At 44.8% G+C, this 11908-nt stretch overlaps 1 protein-coding gene across 6 annotated transcripts in view; it reads left to right on the forward strand.

Annotated features, from left to right (window-relative positions):
• The window catches only part of Adra1a (adrenoceptor alpha 1A), a 96633-nt gene extending 85141 nt beyond the window's left edge, over positions 1–11492 (forward strand). For 2 of the 6 annotated variants that reach the window (XM_021182420.3, XM_021182421.3), the window contains exons 3-4: positions 3078–3632; positions 7308–11492. In XM_021182420.3, coding sequence (XP_021038079.1) covers positions 3078–3595 — 518 coding nt within the window. In that variant the 3' untranslated portion in view covers positions 3596–3632; positions 7308–11492. The remainder of the gene's footprint in view (positions 1–3077; positions 3633–7307) is intronic. The other 4 variants (XM_029468946.2, XM_029468947.2, XM_021182422.3 and 1 more) reach the window with 4 other exon arrangements.
• The last annotated feature ends 416 nt before the right edge of the window (positions 11493–11908 follow it).

Genomic DNA, 11908 nt, shown 5'->3' on the forward strand with positions numbered 1-11908 from the left:
TACTCCCAATTCACCCTCCCCCACTTCTACTCTCCTTCTTTCACATTCCTGACCCTCTGTACTTCTCCCCCATCTCCTCCTGTACCTGAACCGGCCCAAATGAGGCTGTTTATGGAAAGGTCTTTAGCCTGGAAGTATCCCCCATTCAGTGTTTGAACAGCCAATATTCAGAGATGTTCTTGGATTAAAAAGAAAATCCCCCTGAAGAATTGAAGCTGGAGACTATCTTACATCCAATTCTTAATATGTTTCTTTAAAACAAAAAACAAAAACAAACAAAAGCAAAAAACATCAAAAAAAACCTAGCTCCTTTTCTTACCCTATACCTCAGCTACAGGAAAAACAAGTAGGGTGCTCTGAATGGTGGCTGTGGAAACAGAAGACCTGCATCTCCTGCTGAAGGTGTGGACACAGCATGGAGACCACAGGAAGAGAGCATGTGAAACTAGCCTTGGGTCAGGTCGACACAAGGTTAAGGAAGCACGACCGGGAAGGAAAGAGGGGTTCAGAAATTGAGGAGTGAAAGGAGGGGTGAGATTTATGAATGCCACCCTGGACTCTCAGCAGAAATAGGATCCTTAAAGGAACCTCTCAAATCACTTTAATAGCTTCTTGTTCAGAGGGCATATGGGCTGTGTGTTGTTGCTGCTGTTAGCTGAAAATTCTTCAAATAAGGAAAATACATCCCCCTGTCTAGCTGATTTGTTTGTAATGAAGTCTCCAGATGAGGTGGATTTTGCCATACCCAGTTCATCTCTGCTTCCCTCAGTCATTAAGCCCAGGAAAAGGCAGAGGTTTGTAAAAATGAGTGGCCTTAATCACATTGCTGTCACCATGAGAGAGAAATATTGGAAAATATATAGGCATTGGAATGCAAAGTGAATTTTCTCCAAGAATTGACCATATTTGCACAAAGCCTCTCATCACGTTAACGTGGACAGCTTTCTCTGCTCTCAGATGAAGTCTGAAAAGCGTAAGTCTAGTTCAGCTCTTCCATGACCACTCATCTCACTGATCGCGTATACCATTCTCTTTCCAAGAAGTGAGTGTGCAGATCAAAGGACAACTTCAGGTCTTGATCCCGAGGCACTTCCTACCCTGTGTAGAATAGAAAGCACATTCGTTCTCTCGCTGGCCTAGAACACATTAAGTAGGCAAGATTGGTTGACCAGAAAGCGTCAAAGATCTACCTATCTCTACCTCCTCAGTGCTAGATGAGTGTGTGCCACCACATCTGTATTTTTTTTTCATCTGAGTTCTGGTGACCAAAGTCAGTTCTTCAGGCTTGCAATGCAAGCGTTTTACTGATTGAGCCATCTCCCCAGCCCAGAAGTCATATAATGCACAGTATTATTAATGATAGTTAAATTATATGCAGAAAGTTCATCATACTGCCTAACTCAAGACATAGTTGGTGATTCGAACCTTTGTTTTAATGAATAGACACCACCAAAACCTTTTAACCTAAAGTATAAAATTTCCTCAGCTGCAGGTTTTCCATAATAAACACCTGTCAACTCATATCTGTATTTGTGTGTCTGTGTACATTAGTGTGTCTGTGTTTGTTGTGTATGTACACAAGTGCTCATGTGTCTCTCTCTCTCTGTGTATGTGTGCACATGTGCGAGTGCATGTGTGTGATTTCTTTGAGACACATTGAACTTGACAACAATTGTGCTTCAGTGATAAATGTTCCCACCAAATGCCCCACTGATCTGTGTTTTGACTTCCATGGCATGTAAGTTTTACCGGATTGAACTCAGAATACTGTTGGCTGGAGTCAACTGTAAGAATATCCAACATGCATGTTAGGAATCCTGATTCTGAGAAGTCTGCAGCTTAGAAAGTAAGAAAATAAAGATCACAGTCTTCCCAGCATGGATAGAGAAGGTGGCCCATGAAACCCCACCCTTGGCTGAGGATATTTCAGCAGCTGATGGCTGCCAGAAGAGACAAGAGTATTGGTCTTCTTCAGGAATGCAGCCCCTGTCAGGCCGCTCCTGCTGCCGTGCACACTCAGCACTAAGTGTGCTCCATGCATTTTAGGAAGAGCACGTGAGGAGGGGAGGAGAAAGAGGTGAGGATACAGGAGGAGCTGGAGGGAAGGCAGTGTGAGAAGATTTTATCCAAACACATTATATGCGCAGTGTGAGCCTCTCCAACAATAAAGTAAAATAATAGTGCTAAAGACCATAGGTTGAAAGAAAGGGAAAAAATGTGGGGCCCCGAGGAAGACTGTCATTCCACCTTCCTCTTTGTTCAAAAAGAAAAACTGAAGCCCATGGCGGGGAGGGGGGTGCGGTGGTAATAAGGCTCCCCCAAAGCTGCTCACTCACCTGAGTGGTCAAAGAACTGTTACAGGAAGCAAGGGAAGAAAGCAGACCAGGTCAATCTTGAAATGTGGAGGAGGGATGAGAGGACTGTGAAACCATCCTTCAAACCTGTCTAAAAGGAGTGAAGATGAACATTTGGGGGATGCATAATTTATACACTGCCTTTTTGGGGTGCACACTTCATGCAATGCCTTTTGGGTGGAAAAATAAGGCGTGGGGGCTGGGCATTCTAGATCCCTATGTTCACAAAAGATAGGGTCAGGTAACCACAGTTTTCTCACCTCAGGACAGGGTCTATCTGTATAGCCCTGGCTAGCTAGTCTTGGAACTCTCTCTGTAGGCCAGGCTGGCCTCAAACTCTGCCTTCAGAGTGCTAGGATTAAAGGCATGCACTACCACCCTCAGCTAGGGTCATCATGTTTTAACATGATGTGAAGTTGAGTGTACCCACTTTATTTTATCACTTGGGCAAAACTGAGTGTTAAACGTGATGCCACACTCTGCAAAGCTCAGAGGAAGCCTACAGATGATTCCCTACCCCTGAGAGAGGAGGCCAGGTCAAATCTATCTGTGTGAAATGGTCTTTGAAAACCTAGTAAATGAGTTACCAGCCAATGTGAGACACTCATTTGAATCGGGACATTTTTGAAACATCTTATAATTATAAAAACCATGTGTGTTGTTTGTGGTTCTGATTGGCCTCTTGACTGTCCAATCATATATGTTCTTTGTGTTCTCTTTCAGGGTCCTTCTTCCCGAATTTCAAGCCACCGGAAACAGTTTTCAAAATAGTATTTTGGCTTGGGTACCTAAATAGTTGCATCAACCCTATCATATACCCATGCTCCAGCCAGGAGTTCAAGAAAGCCTTTCAGAATGTGCTGCGAATCCAGTGTCTTCGCAGAAGGCAGTCTTCCAAGCATGCCCTGGGCTACACTCTGCACCCACCCAGCCAGGCTGTAGAGGGACAGCACAGAGACATGGTGCGTATCCCGGTGGGCTCAGGAGAGACTTTCTATAAGATCTCCAAGACAGATGGAGTCTGTGAATGGAAGTTTTTCTCTTCCATGCCCCAGGGATCGGCCAGGATTACCATGCCGAAGGACCAATCCGCCTGTACCACAGCCCGGGTGAGAAGTAAAAGCTTTTTGCAGGTCTGCTGCTGTGTGGGGTCGTCGACCCCACGCCCTGAAGAAAATCACCAAGTTCCAACCATTAAGATCCACACCATCTCCCTCGGTGAAAACGGGGAGGAAGTCTAGAGGATGGGAAAGGTCACAGGAAAAGGGATGACACTAGGTACTGCTGATTTTCCCACTCGGAAGGCCAGGTCCATTCAACAAGGGGACCATCTGGGGAAGGGGAGAGGGAGGGTACCTGTTTATCGGGTGAGTGGGTAGGGCACAGGGGAAGAGGCAGGATGTAGGGTTAACTAACTGCTTCTAAAGGACCGGAGGCCCATTTCCCTCGGTCTTTCTCTGATCCTGCTTTCCACTGCTGACCCTTTCAACAAGAAATACCATGGGAAAGAAAATCTCATACACAATCCAGAAGACTATAAATACAGGATGATGATTTCATTGTGAATATTTTGAGCACACACTCTAAGTTTGGAGCTATTTCTTGATGGAAGGGAGGGAACTTTATTTTCAGGCTGAACCTACTGGCGACTACATTTGACATTTATGGAGAGGGGACCTAGGCAGAAAGGAGTGCAAGGTAATGACCAACGTGCTTTTAGAGCAAGTTGGAACACACCATATTCTCAGCTTGGGTGAACCTGGTCAGGGGGGCTTCCCAATGGTTGCTCTCTGACTGGTTCCTTAGCCCCATTTGAAACTGGAGTGCATTTTCCACTCTTGGATCTGAGGAGTGTGGCCAGGACTAACCAAGGACAGCATGCTTTTATCAAGAGAATAAGGTGTGCCTGAGACAGCACTTCCCAGAACTGGTGAAGGAAGGCTCCCTCTTTTATCTCCCTTAAGGAGCAAGAGGCTGGGATGGGATGGGTACTAACACTCTGCTAATGCCCTGCTTATTCTGCATCCTCTTTGATGTGACAAGCTACTCGCCTTTCCTAAAACTCTGCAATGGAAATCCAGGCATGGCAGAATGCTGGCTTCCATTTCCTTCCACTCTGTATAGTGAATGGAGTTCATTTGTGGGGTGAAGAATGAGTCTTAGGGTCCAGGTGCACCCCTGCCTGAGCTTCCAAACATATCGATGCCTACCCTCAAACACTTTAATTCATTGCCAATAAACTGCCAAAATTGATTCCTACTTTTTGCAAAACCTGGGAAGATGTGCTCTTTTCTTTCTTTCTTTCTTTCTTTCTTTCTTTCTTTCTTTCTTTCTTTCTTTCTTTCTTTTTCTTTGCTTTTTTTTTTTTTTTTTGCTTTTGCTTTATATATGCCAAATCCTTGCATTCTTAGCAATCCAGATTATTGCAAGTGGTGCCTATGCTAATCACATGTAAAACCTAAACTATACCTGCCATTCCACCATAAGAATTGTAAGATAAGGTGTATGTCTGTGGCGCCAACCCTAACAAGAATCACAACTACCAATGCTTTTTATAACGTCTTCCCCTGCTCACCTAATTTCTCCTAAGAGCTTCCAAGCTGGTTGAAGCTACCATGGAATCTTCTCAGTGAGGTTCCTGGCCTTCCCACCTTTCCTTTCCTCCGTTACATCAGACGGAACTCTCTTCTATCGGCCCAAGGATAAATCTCTACCCACTTTGCAATGGAGGAGCTGTGTGCGTTGGCTGTGGACACTTTGCAATGGAGGAGCTGTGTGCGTTGGCTGTGGACACTTTGCAATGGAGGAGCTGTGTGCGTTGGCTGTGGACACTTTGCAATGGAGGAGCTGTGTGCGTTGGCTGTGGGGGTTGTCGTTGGTTGTCTTGAAACTTTGACTATGACCTGCTTCCTTTACCTTTTCCTGGACCCTGTCTTCTCATTGGCCAGCTAGGTCATTACTCAGCCTTGCGTTCTGAACTTGGCTTCTGCCACTGAAAAGTTGGCTGGGATTCTAGGCTCTTGGGCTCCTTGCATAGCTCTTAACAGCTCTAACAGATGCGGGTGTGTTGACATCTGGAGAGAACTCCAGGATGCAAACCTGGTTCATTTTCTCTATAGGCTTCGTTGTTCAGGATATCATACTTCTAAATCTGAATTCTAACACCCATTCTTGGTCATGTCATCCCCTCATAAAAGAGCATCTTTACGGGAATAGGGATCTTAGCTCTTCTTCAACGGGGTACCATTCCATGTTACTGATCATCACTAAATCCCTTGGTAATAAAATGTAAATGTTAAAAATGAGAAAGCTTGGGAATACTAAAAAAGCCACCGTTGGCACCGTTGCTAATCAAGAAAAGGAAAAAAAAAACAACAACAACTAGAAAATGAGTTGTCAGATAAAACCTTGACAATCATACCTTGTAAAGTTCCCCCATAAACCATTGCCTGCACACTCTGCTGGCACTCCTACCTCCAACAGCCAAATATCTAGCAGCTTTTTCCACTCCCACACCAGGACACTAGATAGAAACACACCAACTTTATAAGAAATTGATAATGTCGCCAAAACATAGTGTCAAGCACGGGATAAACAACTTAAAAGTGAACTTGTGTTTTAATCATCCACCAGAAATGTCTGTACCTTGGAGTGTGCCAAAAACCGAAGAGGTTGCAGCCAAACAAATGATTGTCATATTTATATTCACGTGTTTACTGTTTCTATTTGGAGTTTGAGGAATTTACCCAGAGTAACCTCAGTTAAAATGTCCTCTTCTCTGTGTTCTAGAAAACGATCACTTTAGGATTGTCCCTATGTCACAAAATCAATCTGACATTATGGTAGCAAATTTTGAGTCTCATCTTACATTCAGGCTGTGTGTACGGAGAGGGATCTTGAATCTCTTTGCTTGAAAACTTTCTCTGGGGCATCAGACCTGCCGTTCAGTTGGTGGAGTGCTTGCCTGGTATACACTTGCCCTGCAGCACCTAATATCTGAGTGGTGGCTCACGACTGTAAACTCAGCTTTCAGGAAGTGCAAACAGGGGGATCAAGAGTTCAAGGTCATCCTTGAATACTTAGTAAGTTTGAGCCAGCCTAAACTACTCGAGACTCTGTTTCAAAAAAAAAAAATAGATAGATCCAGGCTATCCATCGTGAGAAAAGCACTTTCCTTTCCATAGGCTCATCTATGACTGCTTCTGCGTGGAATCCCTCTGCATTTGACACACTGCATTTGCAGAGCAGCAAGGCTTCTGGCGCTCCTCCAGGATTGCCAGTCATGGTTTATATGAACATTTAGGAAGAATGCCTCTTCAAAAATCTACACAAACAAATGCAACATTCGTTCTCACTTGCCTACATTCCAACTTTTATTTTACAACTTAGCAAGAACAGAAGAGGCTGGTGGCATCCCACCAGGGATTGCAGGGCATGTACTGGGCATGTTAATTTTCATGGATGCCACTCAGAGAGGAAGGCTCTGAATGCTGGCCTCTAGGTAGCCAGAGACAGGCCATTGATAGGCAGCTGTGTATTTTAGCTTGCTTCCTTTTCTATATGAACCATCAAGAAGACCTCCTAGACCAGCAGGTTTTGGAGTGAAAGCCTGGGAGCAAAACTTTTTTAGGAACTGTTTTCTTGAGCAGGTAATTGTTCCTGCGTTAATCACTGTTCCCTAATCACCGCTAACAAACATTCCTAATTGCTTCTCGGGAGAGCTCTGTCCCCCATCCTCTTGCCAAAATATGATGCTGCCTCTTCGATGAATGCCTGCTGACTTAATTAGGGAAGAGACTGGCTCCTCAGCAAAGGGAAAAGTGAACAGGTGGATGTTTAAGCAAGCAGATGAAAGGCAAGCGAAAACCAGAGAGACAAGAGAAGAGAGGGGTAGCAGATACACAGGCATCAGATATACTCACTATCACTCTGGTCTCTTTTTTACACTACCAGGGCTTTTATCCATGAAACCACCTGTGCGACAGACAGACCCAGTTGGAACACTTCACCAGCTCTGGGCCTCCAAACTGATGCTGAGGAGCTGGGCTGAGGCCACATCTTCCAAAAGCCATGGAAACAGTGGCCTCTGGCCCTCCAAGGTCCCTGCAGGATGAAGGAGTGGACTTGACTGTTGGGGGTCTGGGCTGGGAAGCAAGCTAGGATTTCAGCATGCAATGCTGGCCCCTGGGCAAAGGTGACATTGGCAGGGTCCCCTTCATGTTTCACAGACCCTATGGCATACGAGTGAGCTGAGAAATAGGCTTACTTGCTCTCTGTAGGAGAATGTCATGGTTCAAACCACAACTGCCAAACTTACAAAGGCCGTATGAATGGCAGGGACCATGAAAGGGGGAAATTGACCAAAGCTGTGGCTCAAAGCAGGGAGTTTAGTCACGATTTCCCATGACTGGTAAGCAAGCAACTGCCCTGAAAGTGGAGGTTTATTCATTTCAGAGGGGGAAATAATGGCCTTTTCTTTCATGTGGCTTGGGAGTTGTTGTCACACTGTCCCTGTAGCACACTCAGAGCCATCTCACTATAAGCTGGAGGTGATGGTTTGTTAAGCCATGAAAATACAGACTTAAGTGATAAAAAAAATCTTAGTGTAACTTAGCATTGCATTTAGAGAAAAGAATATGATGATCATCCTGGTCTATGAAACAGGCTGAATAAAATAAGTGTATGTGAACATCATAGGGAATTAAGACAGAAATTCCAATATGAATTTAATTTACTGTGCATCACCACATGCTTATCAAATCTTTCTTGGCTCATTCCTGTGTAGGAGAAAAAAAAGGAAGGAGTTTTGTTTTTGTTTTTTGTTTTTTGTTTTTCCTTTTTGAACCTACTTTTGGTATGTGAAGAAATAGAAGTTATGAGTCAAGGACTTCTTTGAACACCCTCATATTTAATCTGTCTCGGAGATGCTTCCATGTCCCCCAGTGTCCACTGTGTATTTTGACTCATTGACTTTCATAGTGAACTGCTTCAGTTTAACTCCAGATCTGTCTGGACCTTCTCCCCTCCCATCCTGGCCAACCACTGGGAAGAACTTGTTTTCTTGGCTAACAGACAGGCACATGTCATTTTGTTCTGTCTCCATAGATAAGCTGCTACAAAGCCAGGGGAAAGTCAGGGCAAGAGTTGGTTTGCTCAGTAGTGTGACATGTAAGGTCAAAACCAGCTGTGATTGTCACCCTAAGGTTCCCAAAGGGAACCTGTGGACCATTGGGTACACTCTGACCAGCAGCTCCAGATGGCCCCTCTTCACTGCACCACCCTGGTATGAAACCAAAGAGGGTAATGACAATCCCCAGTGTATGAGCTGGCAGGATTCTGTGTTCGTCTGTTCAGAAGTCAAGAATGTGTTTTTCCAAGAGACATTGTTACAAATGGGGGATGGGGGTTGTTCCTAAAGAAGCCAAAAGTAAATAACTAAACACCTGTTTATGTATACCAGGAGTTGGCCTGCTGTTTCCACGAATGGGAAACATTTTAGGTATGATGAACTGTATGGTCTCTGTTTTGGTTCTGGCAGGAGGCCATGGGCAGACCTTTAAAAATATAGAGCCATCGATAGCTCAAAAGACAGGTTTATCCTGTGGGCCACACTTTTTCATCCCTGATGCAAACCACTACTAATTTATGTTATAGAGCCAATACTACTGAACTATGGCTGCAGGTGATCCATATGCTTTTAACAGTAGGTGACTAATCTACCCACTAGACTAAATCGATGTTCCCAAACTGTGTGAGCTGTTACAAAAATCAGCAAGCATTGATGATTACCCAGCAGGTAGGAGTAGCAGAGGGAAGAACTTGCCACTTCCCCATTGAGCCCCGTGGCACAGGCAGGTCAGCAGAAGGCACCGTGAGGCCAGGAATCTTCCGGGCTTAGTAGGTAATTTCCCCCATGACATCTATCCAAACCTAACCCTAACCCTAACCCCAATTCTGACCCCAACCCCAACTCTAACCCTACCCTAACCCTACCCCTGAGCTGCTGCTTGAAATGGTTTCTGAAGAACTTCTCAACCTCTCACGGTCTGGACATCTTTCATGTGCTACATCAGCTTTGCTTCTCCATCATGGTCTTGTGTCTCTTATTTTTGTTTTGGTTTTTTTTTCATATAAACTTTCCCTCCTAAGAGTTCCTTAAACTCTTTCAAGGCCTTGATGAACCCATAAATTAAACTCAGTTCCCCCTTTACCTTGAGCAATGACTAATCCATCGGGCGACAAATCCCAGGCTAATGATCCACGGGGCTGCTGTTGTCTCCAAGGTTCTGTCCCTTGTTCCTCACAACACACATCGTCCTGTGCACCCCCTGGACCTTGGAATTGCCCTTTTCGTGGTCCCTGCCATTGAACTTGATGGAAAACTTCCGCTCTGATGAATCTTCCCCAACATGGGTGCTCCAGTTTTTGCCGGGAGCTTCAGCCTTTATATCCCTGTGTTCATTTATCGGGTGCATTTTTACACAGTTCTGCGGGCTTGCCCAGCTTCAGCAGCTTTCACTGGCTTCCTCACAGTCCTGGATGCTAGAAGTCCAAAATCAAGGCATTGGGTAGTTGTCTCTTCTTCACCGCATCTTGACTTCCTCCCTGAATTGTTGTGTGGTCTTCTCCCTGTGGGAATGTCTACTTCTTACAAAGACAATGGTCACATCGCATTAAGATCTGTCCTCCAGGACCTCACTGCCCTTGAATTACCTCTTTAAAGACTATCTCCAAATACAGTCACATTGTGGGGAGACATGAGTTCCCATTGAAGTGGGAATTTAGCAGGCATCCAATTCAACTCACGAGATCCCATAAACTCTCTCTCTTGTTGTCATGCCAAAAATAAAAAAAAAAATTTTTTTAATCCATAATCCTTCACCAGAATAGGAAGTTCAAATTCAGCCCTTTCTGTTTAACCTCCACCGGAGCAAGTTTTATGCTAATTGTCTACAAAATGTACTTAGCAAGTAATTATGCACTTGTTTGTATCCTTCCCAATGTGGCTTAAAACTCTTAATACTTAGAGTATTTTGAGAGGCACCTCATAAACACTGATCTTATATGCGTTTTGACAGAAGCTCTGAAGGACAGGGACAGTCACTCAGTACACCCACAGCAACACTCCACCCCTGAGGGAGGAAACCCCTTTACCCCAAGCCAGGCAGGAGGGAGAGGAGACGTGACTGGGAGAACAAAGCAATGAGAACTTGGAAGGGCCAGGGTAATGGGTGGAGACCTGGAGTTTCTAGAAAGTTAATAACTGTATTCACTAGCTGTGAGGGAATCCTAAGCTGGCACACAGTCCTGGGTTGGATGGGCATGTGATCTCCATGGGAATCATCAGCACCCAGAAAGGCAGAACCCCAGAACTCAGTGGGTCAGACCCTTGACTACACAGTTTGAGTGAGGCAGAAGATGGGACTAAAGACCAATGGCAGCCTCAGTCCTGAGAACGGGGTCAGTAGGATCCCTTGGGAACAAGTGACCACCCCAGGTCCCATCTACCAGACTGAAGGTCATGATGGCCACTCTTGGTGAAAGGAATTTCACTTAAGACCCCTGAGGATTCCTTCATTACTTCCTACACCTCCCATGACCCCAAGTGATGTGCTTGGCCTTTCTTTAGGACCACTGAGCACCTCGCCCTGTATACATCACTTCTCATGAAATTCTACTTCTGCTTCAACATCCACCCAGCTCTTGTGGTAGACAGATTTTCTGTCCCCACAGTCTCACTGTGACAAGCGCAGAGCAATGTCTTCTCCTCTGCCCTGCTTCCTGTCAAGAAGTAAAGATCACGCATCCCCATTAGGAAACCCCTGATGATTTACAGTCTGATGTTCCCCAATATGCTTTCCTTACACTGGGCCGTGCTTTGGTTTCCTGCCATTAACCCTACCCCAGAACCTCTTGGGCAAGATATGTCTCTGGTCTCACTATCTCCATCACATTGCAGTGCCTTGTCTAGAGTGTCATGACATCTCTAGCATTAGTCCAATCTAGAAATAAGGAAAAGAAAATGTATTGCGGGATCAAAACCTACAGAAGTGTTCAGAAGCAGAAGCCATCCCAAAACAGGTCTGAAAGTGTGGGTCTGTCTTGATGGATCCACTAAAGATATCTGGTTTGTTGTTATTGTTGTTGTTTCCTCCTCTCTGATCAAAATCTGAGTATGGGATAATGACTTCTCGACATGCAGTGTCTCCCCTTCCTAGTCCCTGTGTCATACCACAAGTGACAGTGGTTGTAAAAAGCAGAGGCACAGGCACATTAACAAACAGTAAGCCCACGTGCAGAAACTTTCAACTATAGAAGAGGTGCTCAAAATCCAGCTGATAAGGGCTGGAGAGATAGCTCAGCAGTTAAGAGCACCGACTGCTCTTCCAGAGATTTAGTTCGTTTCCCAGCAACCACATGGTTGTAATGAGATCGGATTCCCTCTTCTGGTGTGTCTGAAGATAGCAACAGTGTAGTCACATACATTAAATAAACAAGTAAATAATTAAACAAACAAATAAATCTTTTTTTAAAAAATCCAGCTGATAAAATAG

Source organism: Mus caroli, unplaced genomic scaffold (genome assembly GCF_978045245.1).
Source record: "Mus caroli unplaced genomic scaffold, Mus_caroli_1 scaffold_12, whole genome shotgun sequence".
In the NCBI taxonomy this organism is placed as follows: Eukaryota; Metazoa; Chordata; class Mammalia; order Rodentia; family Muridae; genus Mus; species Mus caroli.